This window comes from Podarcis muralis, chromosome 10 (assembly GCF_964188315.1).
Source record: "Podarcis muralis chromosome 10, rPodMur119.hap1.1, whole genome shotgun sequence".
Taxonomy (NCBI): Eukaryota; Metazoa; Chordata; class Lepidosauria; order Squamata; family Lacertidae; genus Podarcis; species Podarcis muralis.
In genome coordinates, this window is record NC_135664.1 from 5,187,672 (window position 1) to 5,214,266 (window position 26,595).

Consider the following 26,595-nt stretch of genomic DNA (forward strand, 5'->3'; position numbering starts at 1 on the left):
GGTCTCCATTCCTGTGCAAAGGCCCAGCTCCTGCTCTTGTGGTGCACTGAATATTGCCTTCCATTGACAGCAGTGGCTAAGAGGGTCACTCTGATCCTAAACCTCTCCTGCCTTGGGGGACATCTTCAGGAGAAGAAAAGGCTAAGGAGTAAACCCTACACAAATGCAAGACACATTGTACGCCTACTTCTGGCAACTCCTGCAGCCACGCTGGAGTGAGGCCAAGAGGGGGGTCGTGTCGTCTGGGCAGCCCAGGACCCCCAGACACACTGCCCAGGCTTGTGCCCCAGGGAGGTCACTTCAGTGCTACTGACCCAGTGGTTTGACCTCACCCCAGAGGCACACTCCATTGCTTCTTGAGACAGTGGAATGCCAACAGCATCAAGTATAGGTGTTGGACCAATGACGTTGTCACTTTCCCACATGAATACCACCTTTTCTCCTTCTGGATGAGAGTTGCAAGAGAAGCAACTGCCTCATTCGCCACATGCATGCAGAGCAGCATGGGAAGGAAGAGTTTTGGGGGAAGACAGAGCTCCCACCCTGTTGTTATGTAGCCTTCTGCCATAACTGTGAAGTTTAATGAACTGGCCTCATTGAACAGGGAGACACCAATGCAGTTGGTTTGCCTGCTGACTGGGAGAGTGCTATTCCCCCCCTCAATAGCAAACGATACAACCAATCACCTTAAAAGTCCCACTGACTTCCGTGGTCTGACAGCTGTTGCTGTCATTAGTGAACCATCCAAGTATGTATATGACATTTAATTCCCCAAAACACAAATCCCTGCCCCAAAGAGCTTACAGTAAAGAACCAGTATGGTGCAGTAGCTCTAGTGTTCGACTTCGGTAGGGGGGGCCCAGGTTCAAATCTCAGCTCAATTATGAATTGCATTGGGGTGATTTTCAGCCAGATATTATTCCTGCTCAGTCAAACCAGCCTCACGGGGTTGTTGTGAAGAGTACATTTGGAAAAGGTAAGCCTTCTGTGTCATGGAATAAAAACACAGCTGAATAAAAAGCAAACAATGTGGGGGTTATGAAGCCAAAAAAGGGGGGGCCAAGGATAAAAAGGCATGGAGGTGAACACATTCAGCTACATGTAAGTTGTTTAAAACTTCTGTGTTTTAATGTTATAAGCTGCCCTGGGACCATAAGGTGACGGCTAGATAAATCAGCAGCAACAGCAGCATCTGACATGGTCCCTGACTTTCTCATTCTGTTAAGCATGTGCCTAACTGTTTTGATCAATGGGAATAAAAAATACTGCTTTACTTTTGTTGCACCATATTTTCCCCCTCCCCTATGAAATTGATCTGCACTACAAGCACCGCTGGTGTCACACAAACACAGAGTCGTTGCATTCATTGCTGTGCTTTTTACACATGCTTTTCCAAAGGTAAAGCAGCATTGTGGTACATTTACATGTCTGACATCATAGCAAGCTGACTTCATGGGCATCTACAAAATCCCTTCTGTCCTGTCCTCTGAGACATGTGACAGACCAGAAGCCGCTCTTTGGAGTGAAGGCAGCCAGCAGAAAGAAGGCTGACTAGGAAACAACTAAGCTCCATTGTAACACTTCTGCACTAGGCTCCTTGTGATTAGACATCACCAGCTTGCTTGGACAATAAGCTAATAATTTAGCTCCACAGTTATGGGCAGTGGAGTCAGCTCTGAGTCTAAAGAATCAGCCAAAAGGTCTCGGGAACTTGAAAAAAGACTCCAAGAAGATGCCGTGAGAGATGCCAGGACAGTCAAGTTGCTCTTGTTGGGTAAATATGTGTCATTTCATTCATGAAATGGCTACATTAACCTTTGCATGAATGGGAGATGTGGTTTGACAGTCAGAAGTGTTCTGAGCTCCTACTTTGGGCATGCCACTTATTTTAATCATGAAATCGAATGATAGAGACTGATAGAACTGGAAATGAGTGGTTTTTGTTTTCAGATATTTGCTGCAAGTCACAAGCCACTCACCAGCCTGGAGATGATCCAGACACTCAGACCTACAATGGAGATATTTGTGTGGATGCAGCCTTCACAGGTGCGCTCCCTTGTTGGATCTGCATGCGCAGAATGGACGTGGATGCACATCCATATCAGCGAGTGTGACACTGGGGGTGGCATTCAACTAGGTTTTACTCAGAGTACACCAACTGAAATTAATTGTCCTTAACTTAGTCATGTGCTGACTTATGGTGAAACTGAGTTGAATAGCATCCTTGACATGGAAGATGTCTATTTAAAAAAACCAAAAAACTGCTTGTGGTATAAATGTGCATTTCCTCCTGCATCACAATGGGCTGAGCACATGATAGTGCATGGATGATTCTGGGGACAGGGCCACAGAGTTCAGTTCCGGAGAACGTTCAGAGTGGACGGCCCCTGTAGCCTTGATATGAGATAAATCAGGAAAAGAATGTGCACACAGGAAAATAAACAGTTTCAGTAAATCTAAAGAGACTTGCTTGCAGATCATGTTAGCCAAATTGTGGCTGTTGATTTATATGGTTTCCTGGGATATGAAAATGTGAATTTGTGAATAGAACAAATTGTGAACAGTATACTGTCTGGATAATTATCTGATAGTAAAACTGTCTGCTTTTGGGGGGAATATATAGCATATCACCTAAAATACATTCTAAAAAGTTAAAAGCTAGCACTTGTAAATGTTTTTAATGGTTTCTCTGATTAATAATAATTTTAAAAAGCGCCAGATGCTACTGGTTAGTTTTATAGTTTTACAAAGCTGTTACAGTTTGTTGAATCAAACACTTAACAGATGATATAGTGAGGGGAAATGCACATTCTGCCTGCAGCTTAAAAAATCTTCAGCTCAAAATATTTTGCTCAAAAGCTGCTAACTGCAATCCTGAAAATCTTTATAGGCGTGTTCAGCCAGGAAGCATTCAGGCTGGAGCTCCATGGAAATGAATGGGAGTGCCACATGTGGATCAGAGTACTGTAGTGTTTGTTGATGTTTCAGTAACTTCAGCTGATCTTGGGTCATTTAAAAAAAAAATTTTTTTTTTTGCTGCATTTCACTCTGATTATCTTATTGCTATTTCTTCTTAAAGAGTGCATATTTCCAAGCAAGGGTTTGGTACTTTTATGCCCATATACTAAGGATGCAGCACTAAGGATGTGTGGAAACCTTGTTGTAAATTTCACTAGTCTTAGACCTTTTGCTTCTTTAGAATTCCCAATCAGATTTGCCTTGAAATGTTTGCTTTATGCGAACCTTGGTGGGATGGGAGAGGGGTGCATCCTGTGCCAGAGAAAAATGGGTTTGTTGGGCTATTGAAACTCTTCTTGCGTCCTGTGAAATTTCTTCCATTTTTTGCCAGAGTAAGAACCTCCAGATTTAGGGGTAACTCTGGGACACTTTGTAGATGGTAATTATATTTCCTTTAGACAATTTGTGGTTGCTTCTGATTTTTTTCTCCTGTATTTTTTTACTTTGTCGTGGGTGGACACCAAAGAATTCATACTCAGTTTTCAATATTGCTTGCTAGGAATGATTTCAAAGCCAATTTATTCTGCAATAGTTTCACAAGGATTATCCTGAGCTTAATGCAGAAGGATGATTATCACACTCCCATGTCTTATTTTACCACCGTATTAAGGACCAGATGTCAGTATTGTTCCTGTAGCAGCAATAAAGCACCAGGGAGAAAAGATCAATGACTATTGACTAAGAGTCCTGGTATACGTAAGGAAAACAGTACACTGTTTATATTGCTTCTAGTTCTGAATTTATGAAAGGGGTCATTTGTAGCTGTATTAATTTCTGTCATTAGCATTTTTTATTTTTTTATTTTACTTCAGATAGGTTGGGGGTTTTTTCCTGCAAAATTTAGGGAGTCTAATTCGCCAGCAATCCATTGTCTATGGTAGACATGACTCGGAGGATGGAATCGCACCCCAGGGATTTGAATAGAATTATCACAGCTACCACATGGGAGCTTGACATTTGATGTTTCTTTCAGGCAGCTCACACAGACCCTTTTCATCACACCAAAATGACGCCTGTCAGTGGAAAGGGGAATTTGCCTGTGGAATATTTATTGCCATAAAAAAAGTGGAGTGATTCCATCCTGAACTTCTGGAGCAAAAGATAAGGAGGAACTATACAGCTGTCATTTTATGGTTCCCTAAATTTTACAGGACAGACAGCTGCTTCCTTATCACAACCTGAAGTTTGGTTGACAGGTGCAGCAGTATCAGGTGGTAGAATCCAGACTCTACCATTCCAGGTTGCAACATCATTTTTAAACCCTCCTACAAAATGGGGTTTGTTTGTTTTCTAATCCCTACAGCTAAAACAGGGGTGGAGAACCACATTCTCTCATGGAGAACTCTTGGGGGCCACTTTCCCAAGGTGGACAGAGACCAAGGCAAAAGTAGGTGGAGCCAGAGGCAAATGTGGGCGGAGTGCCAGAGGTGAATCTTCCCCTTGCACTCTAGGCAGCATTCCACCCACACTAAGCTGTGGCCCTTCCCCACTGCGCACTGAGGATTCCCCACTGTTTCGTTGTTGCTTTTATTTCAGTTCTTTCAGCTCGTTTATAACTTCCCCAATTTAATTCAAGGATGTACATGTGTGCATCAACTGAGCTCTGCAAAATTAAAATTGTAATAAAGGTGATTGTACATATGGCTGTAACAAGATTCTTCCTCTGTGGTGCTTTGGCAAATGTGGAGTGCCTCGGCACACCAGAAGTGCACAAAAAGTAGCTGGACATGAGCATAATCATTCACTCTGTTGTTCTTCGGAGGGACTGCTCTGCAGTCTCCCGCCTTGAGGTAAGGTGTGTGTCCAGCTGGGAAACAACCTTCCCAGTAATTGCTCCAATGCTGTAGAAATCCATTTCCTGGGAATCCCATTTATCTCCATTACTTCCTGTTCTGCACTGTCCTCTCCTATTGGCCATTGGGAATTCAAATTTTTTTGCCTGCCTGAATTTGGCCAATCATAGGCAGGCCTGGAGATGGGCTTCCGGGGAGCGGACCTAATTGGTCCAGAGTCAGAGTCTTCACTCAGGTCTGCTTAAATTCAACTAAAATTTGGCTTAAATTCAACCTGCCTCCTCTCCTCAGTGCCACAGTTGTCATGTGATCTCCCACCCACACCTTTCCTTCTTTGCTTGTAATGCACCCTCTCCTCAAAGGGCGGTCTTTTGCTACAACCTTGATATTTTTCAGCTGCCATATTTTGGAGCCAGGGAGGATCCCCCCCCCCCCCCGCCCACAGACTTATTGCCTCATTCTGCAGGTTTTGCCTCCCTCATTGCAATTGTCACAACTTGGGCAGGGTAGGCATTGGGTATGATCCTTAGCCAAGGAAGGAGCGGAGCTTGTATGCCTCTGCCACCCCTCCGGGTTGTAGGGTATCCTGCTAAAAGAATCCTAGGAGAGGTACATCTGTCCAAATGCTCAGGCGGGGGCTGAGGGCCATAGCATTTGCTAGCGAGGTGATCCAGTCAAGGTTGCACCTACCTGATGTATGTCATAGGCTAACTTCATCCCAGGATTGACCCCAAGAAATCTTCTGGCAGGTGGGCTGGAAGATATGGGAGATACCCAGTTCCTAAGCCAAACAAACCTCCATCTGTAATTGTTAAAACTGTAGCCTGATTTGAACCAAAACAAGTGTCAGTGTGTCCTTTATTGCTGCAGACACAGCATTTGATGCCCTTTGGGGCTCATGGCACCTGTGCACGCAATCTCATAGCACATTCAAGAGCTTCGACACACAACCTGGGAATTACCAACATAAGGCTTGCTGTAGTTTAGCGTTGCCATTCAGATGCCCAGGAAAGGGCTTCATTTGCTTATAATTTTTGCTGTGATTCTTCAGCCTTCCCTGTACTTTGCATGTATACGATGCTCATGTGCTCTTTCTGCTCCACAGTAAAAGCATTGTGCCTAATGGCATTTGTGTTTATTCAGAAATGCATTTGGGAAAGAGCAGGGAGCAATCCTGAATTTGCAAGTCCCAGATGCAAAACTTTTTTTTGACAAAGTTGTCATTATTTATACAAACTTGGCAGGCAGGAACTTTGCATAATCATGGAACCTGCTGCTTGTGTTTCTCTCTCTCTCTTATATCGTGGGTTTTAGGGATCACTTTCCATATATTTGGTCATTTGTCATGATTCATTTGCTTGAGTTAGGGCAAGCTACATATTACACGCAAATTCATATCATGAAGCTCAGCCTTTTAAAATGAATGAATAAATAAAAGGTAACCTCAGCAGCCTCATATTTGGAGTGAAGCCATTTTTCTACTCAGTGCCTCCCTTTCACCCCTCAAGCTGCTCTCACCATCACTGCCACCAGATCAGAAATATGCTCACTCCTGTAAACACATGCCTGGAACTCATGGCGAGGAAATAAAGCTGGAGAGATGGAATGGGCTGGCAGGGAAAGGGTTAAGCATCACTTGACTTTCCCCCAGCTCAAAATCTCAGCCTCCAAAAGGTTTTTCATTTAAAAAGAAATAATACTGTTTCTTTGTTACATTCATTTTTGTAACATGGATCATTTGTCCCTTCATCACTCACAGATGACTGTTGCTAAGTTGCTGAAATCTGTTTTCAACAATATTTTTTGAGACTGTTCCATTCTAACTAATGAGGATGCAGGGCTGAAAATGTTTTGGAGGTCATCCACCCCAGTCTCCTTTCCCTATGACTTTAAACTAAGTGGGTCCTGAGACTGGGTCCCTTCCACTAAGAGTGAGGTCTCACATACATGCTGCAGTCCTTGAGTGATGGCTTGCTGTGTTTGAAAGCAGCAGTGTGGATGAACACCACCTACAGAATTCCCATATTGCATCTCATTCAGCCATTTCCGGTGGAGGCAATTCTGCCAGAAATTAATAAGTGATGAAACACTGGATTGTATCTAACTAACTCATACTCAGAGTAGACCCAATGAAATCAATGGACTTAATTTCGTCATGACTAACAACCCATAAAGTACATGTATGTGCAGGTGAGTCCTAAGTTTGTGCTTGTAAGTGAATACACTGGCAGCATCAATTTCTTGGTGCTTTACAGAGTGCCATAAACAGAGATCTATCAGTGAGAGATTGAGAGTGAATGGTCATCAGTAAGCAGATGACACCCCGCTCAATCTCTCTGTTCCATCTGATTTGAAGGAGGTGGCTAAGCTGGTAGACCATTTCTAAGAGTGGTGATGAGCTGGACTTGGGCCAATAAACTGAAATGGAATCCTAAAAGACAGAAGTGTAAGGGTTAGTTTTCTAGTCCAGGAGGTGGAGGGGCAGCCTGTTCTGGATTAGGATTGCACCTCGCTGAAGGAGCAGGTCAGTAGCTTGGGGATAGTCCCTAGAGACTCAGTTGGCCTTGGTGACTGGGAGTGTCTTTTTCCAGCTCTGGTTGGTTTGCCAGCTGTGGTCCCTTTTGAACAGAAATGACTTGGCAGCTGTACTCCATGCTCTGGTAACTTCCAGATTGGCTGGCATCCCACCTAGATGTCCTCTGCCTCCAAATTTAAAAATTACATGGCTGCCAGTTCATTTCTGGGCCCTTAGCACTACCCTAGTGCTAAGGGTAGTGTTTAAAGCCCTAAAGCATTTAGGCCTCAATATCTGAAAGACCATCTCCTTCCCTACAGTTTAATATCAGCAGACGAGGTCCTCCTGGTAGCCCCACTGTCTTATAAACTTGGGTGGGGTGGCCTGGGAAAGGGCATTCTTTGTAGCAACCCCTAAGTTGTGGAACTAGTTTTCCTCAAATGCTGAAGATGCACCTCTTTATCCTGACTTTTGAAACATGAGATGTCTCCCAAGGAGACCATCTAAACAGGAAATAATAGGGGAGACAATGTACAGTAGTACTGGAAGGTACTGTCATGGTACCCTCCAGATGTTGTTGAACTACAACTCCCATCTTCCCTCACCTTTCGCCATCGTGGTTGGAGCTGATGGGGCTTGAAGTTCATCAATATCTGGAGGGCCTTTTTCGGACTACCCTGACATTCCTAAACTAGAATAGAAGGAATTGCCTCTTTTCCACTACAGTTCTATGAGGTAGGTCAAGATATCTCTTAATACATATGCTAAATAAAAATGTGCTCAAGATTTTGCATTAATGTCAGATTTATTTATTTTTTTAAAGAAAGAAATCTATACTTAAAATAAAATCCTTAAACCTGGATTGCCACATATGTCTAAAGACTTGGGGAGTCTATAGTGGAAAATGTTTAGATGTGATTATCTGAGCTCTGGCTCATAATATGTGACAATTTAGGTTGAACAAAATGAGAAATTATTGCTGTGCTTTTTGATTCTTCAGCTCCATAAAACTGCCCTTGCAATGGTTTCTCTGCCCAATCATTCTCTGTTTTGACTGCTTATGGCTGTCTTTTCAGCTACTGCAACTTATATATATATATTTAAAAAGCACTAATATTAAAGTGGGGTTTTTTTTGGGGGGGGGACATCGGTCTGACAGTGCAAGCCTTTCCATTTGATCCTTATCTACATCCACCCCCACAGTCATATCAGAAGAAATCCAGGCAGTAATAAAATAGACGCTTAGATTTCTGGTCCAACAGGTCTGCACCTTCCCCAAACATTTGCCCTGTAAGATCAAACACTTTTATTTGATGCTTATCAGAGCTTGATATGCTCACATTGGCTTCCATAAACTGAGTACTTTTGTTTGGAGTAGCTAAATGTGTTGTAGCTACAAATCAGCCTGTTTCTAGAGGCAACCCAAACTCCTCTAGGGTTTGCTAAATACCCTGGTCCATAAACAAATGTCCCCAAACCATGGCTAGCGCAAATTGCCCATTTGGCTAAAGCACATGCACTGCTTGAGGGACACACACACAAGCCTTTGTTGGATCAATGTGTGCTGGTGAAATAGAATGCCTCTTTCTCCAAGTAGAATTGGTTTTTTATTTTAAAAAAAACAAGCAAACAAACCCACCACTTTTGCATATTTTTATGTGCTTTTTCCCTCCATCATTTACTTTCTTTGTCTCGTTTTCCCACTTGGCTCCTTTTTAACGACATTAAATGTGACCAATATGTGCATGTTCTTTCTCTGCAGGAGCTGGAGAATCAGGGAAGAGCACTATTGTGAAACAAATGAAGTAGGTGCATCAATATTCATGTCACATTGGGTAGCGCAAAGTGCTACATGAAGCACAATGCCAAAGGGCGTGAGGTGGGGGAAACAAACAAATCAAGCTTGACAATCTAATCCTAACAGATACTGTACATGGGGATGTAAAATAGCAATCCTTTATACCTCATTCACTAACCTGATGTTTTACCCAATATATCAATATGTGCTTGGCCTCTTCTATCTGAAGCCAAGGATACCAGTTTAAAGACAGAGGGACTGCTAAGATAGGTATTAGGGTGGAAGGGAGAGATGCCACACACCCACACCCACACACACACACCACACCCTTTCCTAAAAGCTTTGCAGTTATTTTCCTGCCATTGAAAGTCATATTCACTGCTCAATGTATTTATCAACAAAAACAAATATGCCTTTTTCTTACATTGGCAAGACTTTCCGATGTGTTCAATGGCATATTAGTTCACATCTGAACATTGTAATGCTTGTTCTCATTAAAGCACATGGAAATATGCATATGAGTACATCCTTCCCTTAGATTATTTTTTTTAAGGAGTGGCACAGGGCCAGGAAGTGTGCAGGTATCAGCAGCGGTGGAGCTTCATGCTCTGGCACCAGGGGGTGGAGAGCAGGCGGGGGTGGGGCTGGCGCGCATCCTGAGGGCGTGGCACGCCACCTGTGGGGGCGGGGCAGCCAGCGCAGGCGGGGGGCAGCCGCGATGGCACCCCACTGGGATCGCGCTGCCAGGGGAGGTGTGCTCCCCTGCACTCCTCTTCCTCCAACAGTGGGTATCAGGGCTGGGGCTGGATGATGTGGTTCTGCTCAGCACTTTTCTTCTAGGGGAAAAAGGTGCCAGTACTGTGTGCCCACAACGCGGGTGGCGCTGTGGGTTAAACCACAGAGCCTAGGACTTGCCGATCAGAAGGTTGGCGGTTCGAATCCCCGCGATGGGGTGAGCTCCCACTGCTCGGTCCCTGCTCCTGCCAACCTAGCAGTTCGAAAGCACATCAAAGTGCAAGTAGATAAATAGGTACCGCACCAGCGGGAAGGTAAACGGCGGTTCCGTGTGCTGTTCTGGTTCACCAGAAGCGGCTTAGTCATGCTGGCCACATGACCCGGAAGCTGTACGCTGGCTCCCTTGGCCAGTAAAGCGAGATGAGCGCCGCAACCCCAGAGTCGGTCACGACTGGATCTAATGGTCAGGGGTCCCTTTACCTTTACCTTTACTGTGTGCCCTTGAGCACCTCCAGAAAGCAAGCCCTGGTCCTGCTGACTTTAAGCATGGGCAGGGCTCGTGTTCCTCCCCAGTGACAGGTGTGCCAGATGTCATTGCTTAGAGCAGGGATAGCCAATGTGGTGCCCTCCAGATGTTGATCGAATACAACTTGCATCTGCCACAGCCAGCATGACCAATGGTTGGAGATGGTGAGATTTGTAGGCCAACAACATCTGGAAGGCTATTCCTTAGATAATGGGACATTCAAATCTGATTATGCTGCCATGTCTATGACTGCCAGACTCTCCCCAGTTCCCGTCCTTCGAATCCTGCCCTCTCACCCTCTTCTTATTTTAGATTATTGTGAGATTTGTCTCCTTCTTTGCTTCCTAGGATCATCCATAAAGATGGCTATACAGATCAGGAATGCAGAGAGTATAGATCTGTGGTTTACAGCAATATGCTACAATCCATTCTGGCTATCGTCAAGGCAATGTCCACATTAGGAATTGAATATGGGAACTCAGAAAGCAAAGTGAGTATAATGTCTCTCTCAACTAGTATTATTTTGTCTCTGAACCAGTGTCACCCCAGGACACCAGTTTTGAATTCTCACATCAGAACCTCAAGATGCTCTAACGTGGGGAGATTGCAGCCTTGCTCTCCTGCTGCACAACCTTTTCTTTTTTCTTTTCTTTTCCTTTTTTGGTCTTTCACAGCAGTGCCATAATTCAGTTCACCTCTGGGAAGCGCAGCTGCCATTCTGTTGAATAAGGTCCGTTTCAGTTTATTGGCCCTCATCCAGCCATTCAAGCACATTCTCCCATTCACAAGCTTGCCTGAGACATTCTGCCCAGACAGTAACAGCTTCACGATCCCCAAGTGACCATTGCTCTGAAAAAACCTTAATTCTCATATGTATATATTTCTGTATATGAGAGCAAAGGATCTCATAGTTCTTGTGCAGACCTTTATTCTTATGCAATATACAAAGGTTAAGGTTAGACACGGGCAGACATGACCCAACTCCTTCAAATGAAAATGTGAAGAAGTTGTGGCTTTGAACAGACCTCATCTTATTGTAGCAGAGGTAAGACATCAGTGAGAGATTTCCTTATCCTTTTGAACACTGTTTTGAACATAATTTCAATTATTCACATTGGGCTATGGCTGTCAGTTTAATCTGAAAGACCCATAAACCATTCAGATAATGAGTCAGAACTGTACAAAAAAAAAAACAATGCTAAGAAAGGATTGTCGCTTGCAGTCACAAGGTGACAGAGTAATTTTAGTGACCTCATAGATTAAGACGCAGAACTGTTAAGGGTGGCATTAAGCAAACCTGGTAATTGCCATGACCTTTCTTCAAAACAACTGAGGAACAGAGGTTCACAGCAGTCATGAATAAGGATGACAAGATGTTGTGTTGACTGCCAGCTTAGATGGCTTTAAAAGAGAATTAGACAAATCCATGGAGGTCTGGACTACCAGTGACTACAAGGCCTGACGACTATACTCCGCCTTCACTGATGGTGGCAGCATCCTCTGAACACCAGCCGCCTGGAATCACAAGTGGGGGGAAGATGGCAGGCTTCCCATGGGCACCTGCTGTGAGAACAGGATGCTGAACTAAATGGACCTTTGGCATGATCCAGCTGGGCTGTTATGTTCTTATAAGTTTATGTATGCCAAGACAGGCACCAGGGTGGGCTATGGCCCAATACCATATATAGACCACTGTTTTTCTGTGACCCCTTATTTATCCTCCCTGCTGCTCTTCTGAACCTGAGAAGACCAACGGAAGCAAGAGGTAGCGCTGTGTCCCGGAACAACAACAAAACCACAAGGATATCTTATTATCTCTAAAGATAACAAAAGCAAAAAATGAGCTTCTGCATTTGAAATTCCCCGATGAAGAACCTGATAAATGTGTTGGATGTTTAACTTTTCTCCCTGCCCTTTTGCTTCCTGCTTCCCTCTCCTCACCTCCCCATATTCATAACATGGTAGATCATTTTTCATTACTTAAAAAATAAAGTATCAGCCCCAATGGTCAAGCCTGATTCACAGAAATCTCGTTTCAGGAAGATGAAAGGCAGCTTTTGGCAATTGCAGATTCCATGGAAGATGGCACCATGTCTTCTGAACTGGCTGGGATCATCAAACGTTTGTGGAAGGATTCAGGGATTCAGGCCTGCTTTGAAAGAGCATCAGAGTACCAACTCAATGACTCAGCTGCCTAGTAAGGGGCCAGTTTACAACTGAATTCTGTAATCCTAAACCGTGTGTGTGTGTGTGTGTGTGTGTGTGTGTGTGTGTGTGTGTTTAATGCCTGTTGCTTTTCACAATAATATGCTTAGAAGTTACGTAATTGATTCCGCCTTCAGGGTGCTGGCTCTGTATTTATGGTATTAAGCAATTGTTATGATGCTATTAAACTAGCATAAGCACAACAGAATTACACAATTAATTATCCTCTTCTCCAGTAGAGCCTTGTAAACCACCCTCCAAACACCCCAGTTTTCAGTTATCAACTGCACTCTTCTTTCCTTCAACAACTCCTCCTCTGTCTTCATCTTCCTCACATTGGTATGTGCCTGTGACACCTAGCGCAGGAATCACAAATCAAATTGTACCTATAACCTCTCTCCCTCCCTCCCTCCCTCCCTCCCTCCCTCCCTCTCTCTCTCTCTCTCTCTTTGTGTATATGTGTGTGTGTGTGTGTGTGTGTGTGTTACTGAATACATGTATCTCTGTATCTTTGAGACCATTTCCATTATGGTCAATGCTACTATTTTGCAGGTCAATTTTTTTATTGCTTATGGCCAAAGGCCTTTACAGTTGCAAACATTCAAACAGGCCGAAAGGCATACAACACGAGCCAAAGCTGAAATACCAATGTTGTGAGTTGAATCCAAATTGCATGAGAAGACTTCTGCTCACACGGTGGGGCTTCACTTTGCTCCTCCCCCTTGCAGCCCCCTGCACGTCTCCCAAAATCTTCTCCAGAGAATCCCCCAACCCTCCACACTTGGGAGTGCACAGGGGACGGCAGAGGGAAGGAGAGGAAGGTAGAGTCTTGTTGCCTGGAGAGAAGTCTATTCTCCTTGGGAATGACCAGGTTTGATACAAGCCAGTGAATACTGAACACAGTAAATAAACTGCAGAATCGAATTAAATAATAATAATAAGGAGGAGGAGGAGGCAATGTGAGAAAGGATATGAAAAACAAAGAATAGTAAAGGTAAAGGTACCCCTGCCCGTACGGGCCAGTCTTGCCAGACTCTAGGGTTGTGCGCCCATCTCACTCTATAGGCCGGGGGCCAGCGCTGTCCGGAGACACTTCCGGGTCACATGGCCAGCGTGACATCGCTGCTCTGGCGAGCCAGAGCCGCACACGGAAACGCCGTTTACCTTCCCGCTAGTAAGCGGTCCCTATTTATCTACTTGCACCCGGGGGTGCTTTCGAACTGCTAGGTTGGCAGGCGCTGGGACCGAGCAACGGGAGCGCACCCCGCTGCGGGGATTCGAACCGCCAACCTTTCGATCGGCAAGCCCTAGGCGCTGAGGCTTTTACCCACAGAATAAAAAGCAGTAAAAAAATATATATTTGACATGACTTTGCAACTGATTGTTAAACCTTTCTGAGAGTTGTAGCTGAGGGGAAGAGAAGTCTCCTAAAAACTCTCAGCACCATTAACAAACCACATTGCCTAGGATACTTTGAGGGAAGCTATCACCATTTAAAGTGGTATGGCACTGTTTTAAATGGAGAGTGCAGATGGGGCCAGTAACTCAGAAACAGATCGGATTTATTTTTTTTTAATGCACAGGTGCAAGGTGGATCCTGGGACTATTACACACCCCTGGCATGAATGTGTATTTTCTATACGTGACTTTCCCCAAAACTTTTGTCATGTAGAACCATCCAGTTGGATGCAGATTTGGTTTCTTCTTTCTGCTTGTGCCCTATTTATGGCTGGATTGTATTGGCCTACCCTTATCTCCCAGGCCATGGCACTGGACTTCCAGACGCTGCCCCAGCCTCACCTCCTCATGCACAAGAGTGTCCCTGTTTCCACCTTGCAGGAAGATGGAGCCTGCAATGCTTTATCTCTCTCTCTCTTTCTGATTCTGTAGCTATCTCAATGATCTGGAGAGGATAACAGCTCCTGGCTATGTCCCAAACGAGCAAGATGTCCTTCGCTCACGAGTAAAGACAACAGGAATTATTGAGACACAGTTTTCATTCAAAGATTTGCACTTTAGGTATGAAAGCTGTTCTTCCGTGTTTCTTCCTAAGTGTGATAGATATGCGTGTGGTTTGAGATTAGAGGCCAAAGCAGTCTACCTGATTCAGGCTGCTGAATTTCTGACACTTTAAACAGCTTAAAGGGCAGTCGGAGGCTTTGGTATGGCTATGGTCACAGCCAGCAATCTGAGCCTCCCCAAACCCAATGTTCTACCAGGAATCTTGCAGTTTTCCTAGCTGTATTCATTTTGTAAATGCTCTCTCTCTCTATTCCACCTATGGAAACTTCACAGCTGTACACAGTCAGCTTCCGTGATGTTGGCAGAAAAAAAAAATAGTAATAGAATTAAAATTGTGGTTTCCGGCACATGGGCTACTGAATTCGGAAAGTCTCTGAATCTCCGGCTGTTCTCTTCTCAGCTGCTTTACATATTATGGTTGAGCTGCGCAGATTACTTTACATTGGGCCATTCATGTGGATCAGTTCAACATGCAGATAGGTGATTTTCCTCCAAACTGCTGGAGGATTTAGCTGGTAGGATTTGATGTAACATGGTGGAAACTGCCCAATTCATGTACTAAGATGCTGCACATAAACAGCTCACATGCAGAGCAGTCTCAGTTAGCTTATTTGTGGTAGGGAACAATTTAAAAGCCCGTGCTCAGGAGAAACTCAAACCATTATTGGAACTGCAGGCTTCCTGCTGCCTGCTGTACCCTTGCTAGCTAGCTCATTTCGTCCTAGTCTTACTTCTGTACTTGTCCATAACTTGCAACTGTTTATGTACACCTGTGCAGCCTGGTGTCGTGTGCAAATCCACTCCCTCCCATCCCCTCTGATTTTTGCCTGGTAAGCTCTATGGTGCAAACTGTTTTGCCTGCTGTATCCATCATGCTGTGTGAGAGGCATGTTGGATTTCATGCAGAACATATCATTTCCAATTCTAATATTTGAAAAGTGGTTCTTGTTGGAGGTGGAAGCAAATCAATATTTGTGAAATGCTTTGCATGCTATTTACAAATCTAGGCAAGCAAATAGCAAAGAAACAACAAACTGCCATGCAAGAGGCATGGATTGGTTTGACAAAAGCTCTGCATTTGAGTTTCCATAGCACTTCACATGGATGATCTGTGATCAGTAGTCCCATATTGGAGATAGAAGGATTTCTTGGTTCACTGTGTACAGTGGTACCTCGGGTTAAGAACTTATTTTGTTCTGGAGGTCTGTTCTTAACCTGAAACCGTTCTTAACCTGAGGTACCACTTTAGCTAATGGGGCCTCCCGCTGCCGCCGTGCCGCTGGAGCCCGATTTCTGTTCTCATCCTGAAGCAAAGTTCTTAACCTCAGGTACTATTTCTGGGTTAGCGGAGTCTGTAACCTGAAGCATCTGTAACCTGAGGTACCACTGTATACAATACTTCTCATGCAGACACCACACAGCAAATCTCTGAGACTTGTAGTGATGAAAGAATCCTGACACACACTCACACCCCACGTGCCCAACATAACTAGTGTCAGAGATGCAGTGAATGAACGTACATGTTTATCTTTTGTTTCATTTCCTAGGATGTTTGATGTGGGAGGACAAAGATCTGAGAGGAAAAAGTGGATTCATTGCTTTGAAGGAGTTACTTGCATAATATTCTGTGCAGCTTTAAGTGCTTATGACATGGTCCTGTTGGAAGATGAAGAAGTGGTGAGTCAGAACAGCAAATGTGGGGGGCAGGGGGGGCAAGGGAGTTGCAATTTGAGGAAAGCATTTAAAGTAACCTTGCATGGTTCCTTAAGAACATTATTCACATTCCCTGCTCTGATAACCCTAACCCACTGAATTCCTATTTCGTTGATTAAAAAAGAACATTGGACTTTGCATGTCACCAGGTAATGGGTCCTAATAGCCACATTTCCCCGCCTTTTACAGAACCGAATGCACGAGAGTCTCCACCTGTTCAACAGCATCTGTAACCACAAGTACTTTGCAACCACTTCTATTGTGCTGTTCCTAAATAAGAAGGATCTCTTCCAAGAAAAAATATTGAAAGTTCATCTCAGTGTCTGCTTTCCAGAATATGATGGTAAGTTTAGAACCTGTGGCCCTCCAGATGCTGTTGAACTCTCATCGGTCCCAGCCAGCAGGGGCAAGAATCGGGGATGATGGGAGTTGTAGTCCAGCAACATCTGGAGGGCCACAGGTGAGCCAGTCCTGGATTACACATCCCACTTCTTTGGTTTCTGAAGACTGCTCATGAGAAACATAGTCCCCTGATTGAAATGATTTCCCACCGCTGAATTAAGACAGCATTACTTGGTGTCAGCAGAGATACATGTTCTGAGCTCTTCTTGAGACCGCTTTCTTAAGCCCTTGGTAAGGTAAAGGTAAAGGGACACCTGACCATTAGGTCCAGTCGTGACCGACTCTGGGGTTGCAGTGCTCATCTCGCTTTATTGGCTGAGGAAGCCGGCGTACAGCTTCCAGGTCATGTGGCCAGCATGACTAAGCCGCTTCTGGTGAAAAAGAGCAGCACATGGAAACGCCATTTACCTTCCCACCGGAGCGGTACCTACTTATCTACTTGCACTTTGACGTGCTTTCAAACTGCTAGGTTGGCAGGAGCAGGGACTGAGCAACGGGAGCTCACCCCATTGCGGGGATTCGAACCGCCGACCTTCTGATCGGCAAGTCCTAGGCTCTGTGGTTTAACCCACAGCGCCACCCGCGTCCCTAAGCCCTTGGTAGACCACCATAAAAGACTAGGCTGTGTCCAGCTTGGTGAGTCCAGCTGTGTGGTCCATCTCTGGACACAGTTGTGCATTTTCATGACTCCCATAAGGATAACGATAAGGATAAGAATGCAAAGGGAATCTTACTCATGGTTCATTACTTTTCTATATGAATGAAAAAGGGATCCCTTGCATGCAGTAAATGAGAATTGTAGAGACAGTTACATGTGCACTGAAGATTTTGTGCACGCCATACCTTTTGTTTGGGGAGGAGGGCAGAGGTCAGTGGAGGCTGAACTTGACAGACAGTGTGCCAAGGGAAGGGAAAGGGCTATTTCTAACAAATTAATTAGTATGGCATTTTACTGACAGTTCCTTCTGCCTTCCTCTCACTAGGATCAAACACATTTGAAGATGCAGGAAATTACATCAAGAACCAATTTTTAGATCTGAATTTAAGAAAAGAGGACAAGGAGATCTACTCCCACATGACCTGTGCCACCGATACGCAGAATGTTAAGTTTGTGTTTGATGCTGTGACAGATATAATCATCAAAGAGAACCTGAAGGACTGTGGGCTATTTTAGCTCTTCACCCTGGGCCACCTTCATCCTGCTGTTTCTCTCTTTCTGGTTCAGGATGCCATACATTCCTGAAAGTAAGCTTTCATTGCAACCTCTAGGGCTTACTTTTGAGTAGGGATGGATGGATCAGTCTGCTACTAGTTTGTGTCAGTTCCCCATGTGCATTCATAAGTCTCTTTTATCCTATTTCTCAAAAAATGTGATTTTTTAAAAAAATATTGCAAGTTCAAAAATATGTATTTGAACATGTATATTATCACAAGATACTTATTTAAATACATCATCTATCTCAAATGCACACCTTTCTAATCACTTATAATCCTAAAATATGCTCTTTGAGCATTTTTCAGCTGACCTAGCAAAACTCAGAGAACTGAGAAATCTGAAGGATATTTTCATTCTGATCCATGGATTAATCTGAAAGGTAGGTTGATTTGCTTAAATATGTGAGCTAGATTTTTTTTCTTCCATCCCTAAAAGGTAACTGTAAAGGTACCCTTGACCGTTAGGTCCAGTCACGGACGACTCTGGGGTTGCGGCACTCATCTCGCTTTATTGGCTGAGGGAGCCGGCATACAGCTTCCAGGTCATGTGGCCAGCATGACTAAGCCGCTTCTGGCAAACCAGAGCAGCACACGGAAACACCGTTTACCTTCCCGCCGGAGTGGTACCTATTTATCTACTTGCACTTTGACGTGCTTTCAAACTGCTAAGTGGGCAGGAGCAGGGACCGAGCAACGGGAGCTCCCCCGTCATGGGGATTCGAACCACTGACCTTCTGATTGGCAAGCCCTAGGCTCTGTGGTTTAACCCACAGCCCCACCCGCGTCCCACTTCCTCCATCCCTACTTTGAAGTAAAAATGCATTGGTCTGAGCTGCAAAAGCAAAAAGAGAGAAGTAGACACAATATTGCAAATACTAGTCCTTTTTGACTTGCTAAAATGCTTGTGTCAAATCACAATTTAACACAGCCAAATTGGGTAGAATAACTTCATTGCAGGCACAATGTTCTCCCTCCCTTCTAATTTAATCTTCCACAATTCTTTCGTTCCTACTGAGAACTTTTGTTTGCCTGTACCCTACTGCAATCTGAAATTCTAAACGTTTCCATTGGCAAATTTGCTTACAGTGCCAGAGATTTCTTTCTAAAATGTTGACATGGAGTTTTGATTGGCATTACTTCATGGGTGTTGATTAACTGGTGCTACAAGCTTCATGATAAGTTGTGGGGAAGCAAAATATATAAAGAACACAATTTTGCCAAAGTTAAGCACTGTTAAGTTCAGTTGATCACAGTGGAAGACAATGAAGCCCATGCTTAACTTTCCTGGTGAAATCCATTGGATCATGTTGACTGGATCATGTCCTAATTTTTTTCCTTGCAGATGCTGCAATAAAAATGCCCTTGCTATCACATCAGTGGGATTAATAGAAAAATGATAAATAAAAGAAATTCTTCCTGTTTGTGATATCATCCTCTGGATAAGAGGCAGCTGTCTTCTGCCCCCCCCCCCCGCCCCCCGCCCCCCTTGTCTATCTGTTGAGTTAAATTTCATAGCATGGTCTCTCTTAATAGAAAACCAAAGCAGTTTTTGTCAATAAAATGTATGCAAATGTTGCTATATCACCAAAAGCTTGTTTGGTTAAGTAGGTTTTAATTTGCCTACAGAAACTCTGTAGTGCCAGAGCGGGTCAGAGAGGATCATAGAACAGGGAGCATGATAGATAATGTTGTGCTTCCTGCTTTTGCTGAACTTACAAAAACTCATTGGCTGAATCTGAAACAAGCAGGGGGTCCCTCTATGGAGAAGTCAGCACTAAGCTGTGCAAGTATTAGGCTGGTTTAAGGCTTCAAAAAGTTAAATTGAGTGCAGAAGCTCATAGGAAGTCAACATGACTTGAAAATAGATCTGATTGATTCACAGCTGTTGATTCACATCAAGAGACAGATTGCTTCATTCTTCACTTATTGCAGTTTCTGACCACTCTTGAAGGACAGCCTGACATAACATATACAGTGGTACCTTGGTTTAAGAACAGCCCTGTTTACGAACTATTTGGTTTACGAACTCCGCAAAACCGGAAGCAGTGTCCCAGTTTGCGAACTTTACCTCGGTCTAAGAACGGAAGCTGAACGGTGGAAGGGTACTGGCGGCGGGAGGCCTCATTAGGGAAAGCATACCTTGGTTTAATAATGCTTTCAGTTTAAGAATGGACTCCCATAATGGATTAAGTTCGTAAACTGAGGTACCACTGTATTACAGTAGTCTATTACTGAGGTTACAGATGCATGGACAACAGTGGCCAGGTCTTCATCTTGTAGTAAAGGTTGAAGATGTAAGATGATGTATAATTGGCAAAAGACACTTGGAGCTACTGCCGCCCCACAGCCTTCTATATACCGCACCAAAACCCAGATCACCTGATGCTCCATAGGAGACATAATTTTGATCTATGAGGTCTTTTCTTCCTAAGTCTAAGGATCCTATAATTACCATAATTCTTGACTATATTGAACTCAAGGCTGTTTTTTCCTATCCAGTCTATTAGTAACCACACCAGAGATTGGGAAATCCATGGCCCAAAACCTATTGTTGGGGTACAACTCCCATTATCCCAGACCATGGGTAGGCAAACTAAGGACTGGAGGGGTGGATCTGGCCCAATTGCCTTCTAAATCCGGCCCACAGACGGTCCGGGAATCAGCGTGTTTTTACATGAGTAGAATGTCCTTTTATTTAAAATGCATCTCTGGGTTATTTGTGGGGCATAGGAATTCGTTCAATTTCCCCCAAAAAAAATATAGTCCGGCCCCCCACAAGGTCTGAGGGACAGTGGACAGGCCCCCTGCTGAAAAAGTTTGCTGACCCCTATCCCAAACCATTAGCCATGGTGGCTGAAACCAACAGAAATTGTAGCCCAGCAACATCAAGGAAGCCACAGGTTCCCTGCCCCTGCCATATACAAGTTTAGGATGGCGTTATGGAGACCAAAAAGAACAGACCTGGTTGTCATCACCATGGAAATGACAGCTCACTCCAAAATTTCAGCCTGTCTCTTGCAGCAGCTTCATATAGATAGAGGCAGCAGAGCAGTCATCAGCATGAACTGATTAATGCCTTAACAGAAAAATCCCCAAGAGAGTTCTAAAAACCAATCAGATCTCTTCATCTCTGAGAGGTGGACCATTGTGACTGGTCATTTACCATGGATGCATTGAGGGACTCTAATGTCTGTGACAGAGGTGATAGCATAACACTCTTCATGTCCTCCAGGCTGGTAGAAAATAGTTCATATTGTCAGTTTGCCCTGGAGAGGCTCTGTGGGATGAACTTCTGCTCTTCTTCCACATGCAGAAGCCACCTCCAGCCAGGGGAGGGAGGAGGAAAGACACGCCCCTTCCAAGAAGGAATCAATCCCATCAGCACCCAGGCGATGACACTTCTGTGGGAATTTCAATTGGACAGAACAAGTCCCTCTACCAGATTCAGCTAATGAGCAGTTGGGATTGGGACAAGATAAAGGTGGTCAACAAAAGCAGGTTTTCTCTTAGACTTTTAACCTGAAAGCCTTTATGAAATCATAGTCTCATTTACAAGCTTTCATTAGTGCTGAAGGGGCTTTGAAGATGGGCATAGCTTGGGCGAAAGGAGCTCTGTCTTCACAACCAGGGGGCACTTCCTTCTCTTCCTGCACTGTGCTGCAGCCTCACAGTCTGGCGCAGGAAGAGTTCAGGGAAAGTGGAGACATGTCTCTCTCTCTCCTTACATTCTTCTGCAGTTTGTAACACAACGACGGGAGAGTTATTCAGCTGTCTGGACAGGGAGCTCTCCCACTCATCTGGTACAGTGTGAGTTGCCTGGTTGCCAAGCAATTGGGTGACCCCTTGTCTCTTTCAGTGCTGTGCTGCCTGTCTCCTCTTCTTCTTTGGTGGCTGAAGAGTTTGTGAACATTCCTAGAAGAAGCAAGTTTAAAGGCAGTGCAGGTGCTTTGGGGGGCATTTCTGTGCCCCCCGGTGCCTGTTTCACTCCTGTTTTCTTAAGCACAGCCATAGTGTTACCTGACCAGCTGTGGACAACACAAACAGTGCCAGATTTACATATAAGCTAAACAAGCTATAGCTTAGGGCCCCACTCTCTTGGGTGGTCCCCAAAAAAATTAAAGGGGGGAATGGGTTTACTTTGATAAAATACATATTTTGTTATGTGCAAATGAAAATACCGATTAGGTATTAGATACCTATTAGGTATTAGATACCTATTAGGTCCACAAATTACCATATAGCATATATTCAACACAAAAAACAGCGACAATTTGTTGTTGACAAAGGACAGCTGGACATATAAAAGGCCCCATTGCCTTCAGTAGCTTAGGGCCTCATCAAACCGAAATCCGGCCCTGGACACAAACAAGGGCCATGTGGCTAGTTAGCCTTTCATTCCTTGCTGAGGTGGTGATGCAGAGGCAGAAACCCTGCCATTCTTTCAGCCTCTAGTCCAAGACCCAACACAAGCTCTGGTCCTGACACATGCACAACAGTGGTGAACTGATAGTGAAAGGGCATGGTATATGCTAACCCAAGTGATCTCTGCCACGTCTGCAATATGCACACATATGAGCTTTTGAAATCCAGCACTTTCACTGATTTATTACCTGCATTGCTGAATGCTGTTGTTCAATGAATTATTTCTAAAGTAAATACTGTCAATAGGAAGTTTCCTTAAAAAGCCTCCCTGTATAAATATTTGAATACCACAGTAGCATAGCTCAACAGCATGTAAAAGGGACTGCAAAACCCAACATTTCGACTTCCTACTGCAATGCTCCTAATGCAAAAGAATGATAGTCGGGTTCCATCTACATTTTCATCATTGTGTAGCAAACTGCACTCAAGTAAACCTTTATTAAAATAGCTATTTTAAAAAGCAAAGAAAGAAAGAAAGAAAGAAAGAAAGAAAGAAAGAAAGAAAGAGAAAGAAAGAAAGAAAGAAAGAAAGAAAGAAAGAAAGAAAGAAAGAAAGAAAGAAAGAAAGAAATGAACAGCAGCCTTATTTAAATAGTTACCACATTTTGTCAAAGATAAGCAGATGCCCGCTGGACCCTAAAGAAGGCTGATCGCCGAATAATTGATGCTTTTGAATTATGGTGCTGGAGGAGACTCTTGAGAGTCCCATGGACTGCAAGAAGATCAAACGCATCCATTCTTAAGGAAATCAGCCCTGAGCGCTCACTGGAAGGACAGATCATGAATCTGAGGCTCCAGTACTTTGGCCACCTCATGAGAAGAGAAGACTCCCTGGAGAAGACACTGATGCTGGGAAAGATGGAGGGCACAAGGAGAAGGGGGCGACAGTGGACGAGATGGTTGGATAGTGTTTTCGAGGTTACCAGCATGAGTTTGACCAAACTGCGGGAGGTAGTGGAGGACAGAGGTGCCTGGCGTGCTCTGGTCCAGGGGGTCATGAAGAGGCGGACACGACTAAACAACAACAACAACAAGCAGATGCCCAGAATAAGTATCTGCCTTGTTATGGAAAACACATTATAATCCTGTTTGCCAGGAGTGCAAAGCATGACAGGACTGCCGTAGTCACTTGACCTCTGGCTGGTTGCTTCACTGGTGCTTCCTAGGAGAGAGATGGGGAAGGTGGCTGTGAGGTTGGTGTGCTGCAACTGCATGCCAAGAGCAGTGGATTGGCTCCAGCAATGCATTGTACTGTGCTGAGCAAGCCATCATCAGCTCACCCTCACCCCTACTTCTCAGTAAGCAGCAGGAGCAACAGGACCAACTGGAGGTCAAGTGAGCATCACTGCAGGACCACACCATCAGCTACTGCTTTGTGAAATTTTAGACAGCTGACCAGTGGGTCTCACCCGGTTTGGAGATTCCTTTGCTTGTTGTCTTTAGTAGTGTTCATAATCATGCCAGTTTTTTCCACCAAAGCTCGGGCAGGTGAGGGCAGATCCTCCCCATTGACCCACCAGAAGCCATGAAGATGTTCAGACAATGTCCTTAAAGTATTAAAAGCAGGCAGGAGAGGGCCATGGGGCTGCTGGTGCCCCCCATTAAACACCCCTCCTAAACCATATGCATATTGGTCAACTGTGAGAAAGGACCCTATGCACGTACCAAGCTATGTTTGTAGAACTTCTCTATGTGAGGAATCAGTCCATGTGTGCACAGGAACTCTTCACTCAGCCCTTATATGAGCAGCTGGCAGGGCCTTGGCTAGTAAGCCTGCTGGCACAGGGGGTGGGGCCAATCCGTGCCATCCTGCTAACACCTCATGTGTTGGGTTATCCCATGGGAGATAGACTCCGAAGGTGAAGATGTCTTCCCACCTTCTGGGTGAGGCTAACTGAGAAGAAGAGCTCATCATACTCTGTTAAATAAAACTAGAAATAGTGTATTTGCTGTACTATTTAAATTTAATTTAGAAGGCTGCAGAAAAGTTGGGTTTCAGAGAAGAGGAAAACCTCATATAAGCTCTTTATTAGTACAGAACACTGATATTGTGAAATGCATTTTCTGGATAATGAGTTCAAAACCTTCAATTAGAGAACAGTTAACAATGGCTAGATGTAATCACTGGCGGAGGAAGGTGCAGAGGGTGTGGTGCGCAGTGGGTGTCAGCCATGAGGGCGGGTGACATCGCCACACCACCCGCAACCCCACCCCACGCTCATTGCACGGTGGACCGCTAGGGATATTGCTGTCCCGGGTGGCTAGCAGCGCCCCCCCCCCCGCTCTCCATGCGGATGGCAGGCAGCTAGGGATGCTCGCCCTGCAGGCAGCTAGCAGTGCCCCCCCCCCACGCTTGCCATGCGGATGGCTAGCCCCGCCCCCACGCCATTCTGGGCAGGTAGCTCCGCCCCTGTATGTAATGAACTAGGCAGGAAGAGGTGAGTTTTATACTTTAATTAGTTATCCATAAATACTTTGACCTATTCACACACTAATGTACATCAATGAACTTTTCTGCATTACTAAAATACTTTACTTGATTACTAAAATAATAATGACAAGCAGCTGAATGTGTTAGGGTACTCCTTTGGAAAGCATTACATTTTAGGATAATGAAGTGTCTATAGTGTAATATCTGTGATATCTCATTCATATACACATATATTATCTGCTGACACTGTCGTCAAGCACTGGTCTTTGAGCCAGCCCTTATGCAGGAACATAAAGGTAAAGGTAAAGGGACCCCTGACAGTTAAGTGCAGTCGCAAACGACTCTGGGGTTGCGGAGCCAGCGTTCGTCTGCAGACACTTTTTACGGGTCATGTGGCCAGCATGACTAAGCCGCGTCTGGTGCAACGGAACACGAAAAGCAGAGCAGCACACAGAAACACCGTTTACCTTCCCGCCGGAGCGGTACCTATTAATCTACTTGCACTTTTTGGCGTGCTTTCGAATTGCTAGGTTGGCAAGAGCTGGGACCGAGCAACAGGAGCTCACCCCGTCATAGGGATTCGAACCACCAACCTTCCGATCGGCAAACCGAAGGCTCAGTAGTTTAGACTACAGCGCCACCCACGTCCCTTTTTATGCAGGAACATAGGTAAAGGTAAAGGTACCCCTGCCGGTACGGGCCAGTCTTGACAGACTCTAGGGTTGTGCGCTCATCTCACTCTAGAGGCCGGGAGCCAGCGCTGTCCAAAGACACTTCCAGGTCACGTGGCCAGCGTGACGAAGCTGCTCTGGTGAGCCAGCGCAGCACATGGAAACGCCGTTTACCTTCCCGCTAGTAAGCGGTCCCTATTTATCTACTTGCACCCGGGGGTGCTTTCGAACTGCTAGGTTGGCAGGCGCTGGGACCGAGCAACGGGAGCGCACCCCGCCGCGGGGATTTGAACCACCGACCATGCAATCGGCAAGTCCTAGTCACTGAGGTTTTACCCACAGCGCCCCCCGCGTCCCTATGCAGAATATACACAATTGCAAATTGCAAAGGAAATGTGGAAACCTGAATTAAAATTTGGAAAAATGAGAAATGTAGAGATCCAAAATCAACAGGTTCATACATCCCTACACAGAACCAATATATGAGTCTAGTATTGGTCCAGGAGGTCTGGCCAAGATCAGGCCACAATTTGGTGAATTGGTACATGCTAGGGAAAATCCGGGATGCGGGTGGCACTGTGGGTTAAACCACAGAGTCTAGGATTTGCCAATCAGAAGGTCGGCAGTTCGAATCCCCATGGCGGGGTGAGCTCCCGTTGCTCGGTCCCTGCTCCTGCCAACCTAGCAGTTCGAAAGCACATCAAAGTGCAAGTAGATAAATAGGTACTGCTCCGGCGGGAAGGTAAATGGCGTTTCTGTGCACTGCTCTGGTTCACCAGAAGCAGCTTAGTCATGCTGGCCACATGACCTGGAAGCTGTACGCCGGCTCCCTCGGCCAATAAAGCGAGATGAGCGCTGCAACCCCAGAGTCAGTCACGACTGAACCTAATAGTCAGGGGTCCCTTTACCTTTACCTTTATAGAAACTCCAGGAGGGGTACCAAGCACACAGAAACCTCTAAGAGCACATCATTTCAAGTTATTACTTGCAGGAAAACACATCCAAAACGTGTCCTGCATATCATAGATGGGGGAAGAACAGGAGCCTGTACAAATGGCAAAAGACAGAAAGCGAAATTATAAGACAAGATTCTTTATCAGTATGGATGAAGATACATGGTTCAGCCACA

At 44.9% G+C, this 26,595-nt stretch overlaps 1 protein-coding gene across 1 annotated transcript; it reads left to right on the forward strand.

The window, feature by feature from the left end:
• Nucleotides 1–1,473: 1,473 nt before the first annotated feature.
• Nucleotides 1,474–18,432, forward strand: GNAT3 (G protein subunit alpha transducin 3). Its single transcript, XM_077935612.1, has 8 exons — nucleotides 1,474–1,774; nucleotides 9,089–9,131; nucleotides 10,734–10,875; nucleotides 12,425–12,582; nucleotides 14,481–14,609; nucleotides 16,160–16,289; nucleotides 16,515–16,668; nucleotides 17,711–18,432. The coding sequence occupies exons 1-8, from the start codon at nucleotides 1,657–1,659 to the stop codon at nucleotides 17,899–17,901; spliced, it is 1,065 nt and encodes a 354-aa protein (XP_077791738.1). The 5' UTR covers nucleotides 1,474–1,656; the 3' UTR covers nucleotides 17,902–18,432.
• The last annotated feature ends 8,163 nt before the right edge of the window (nucleotides 18,433–26,595 follow it).

Coding starts and splice junctions, on each gene's coding strand:
- GNAT3 (XM_077935612.1), top strand. CDS start 1,657: ATGGGCAGTGGAGTCAGCTCTGAGTCTAAAGAATCAGCCAAAAGGTCT. Junction 1,775..9,088: donor AGTCAAGTTGCTCTTGTTGG/GTAAATATGTGT, acceptor CTTTCTCTGCAG/GAGCTGGAGAATCAGGGAAG. Junction 16,290..16,514: donor TGTTGGAAGATGAAGAAGTG/GTGAGTCAGAAC, acceptor CGCCTTTTACAG/AACCGAATGCACGAGAGTCT.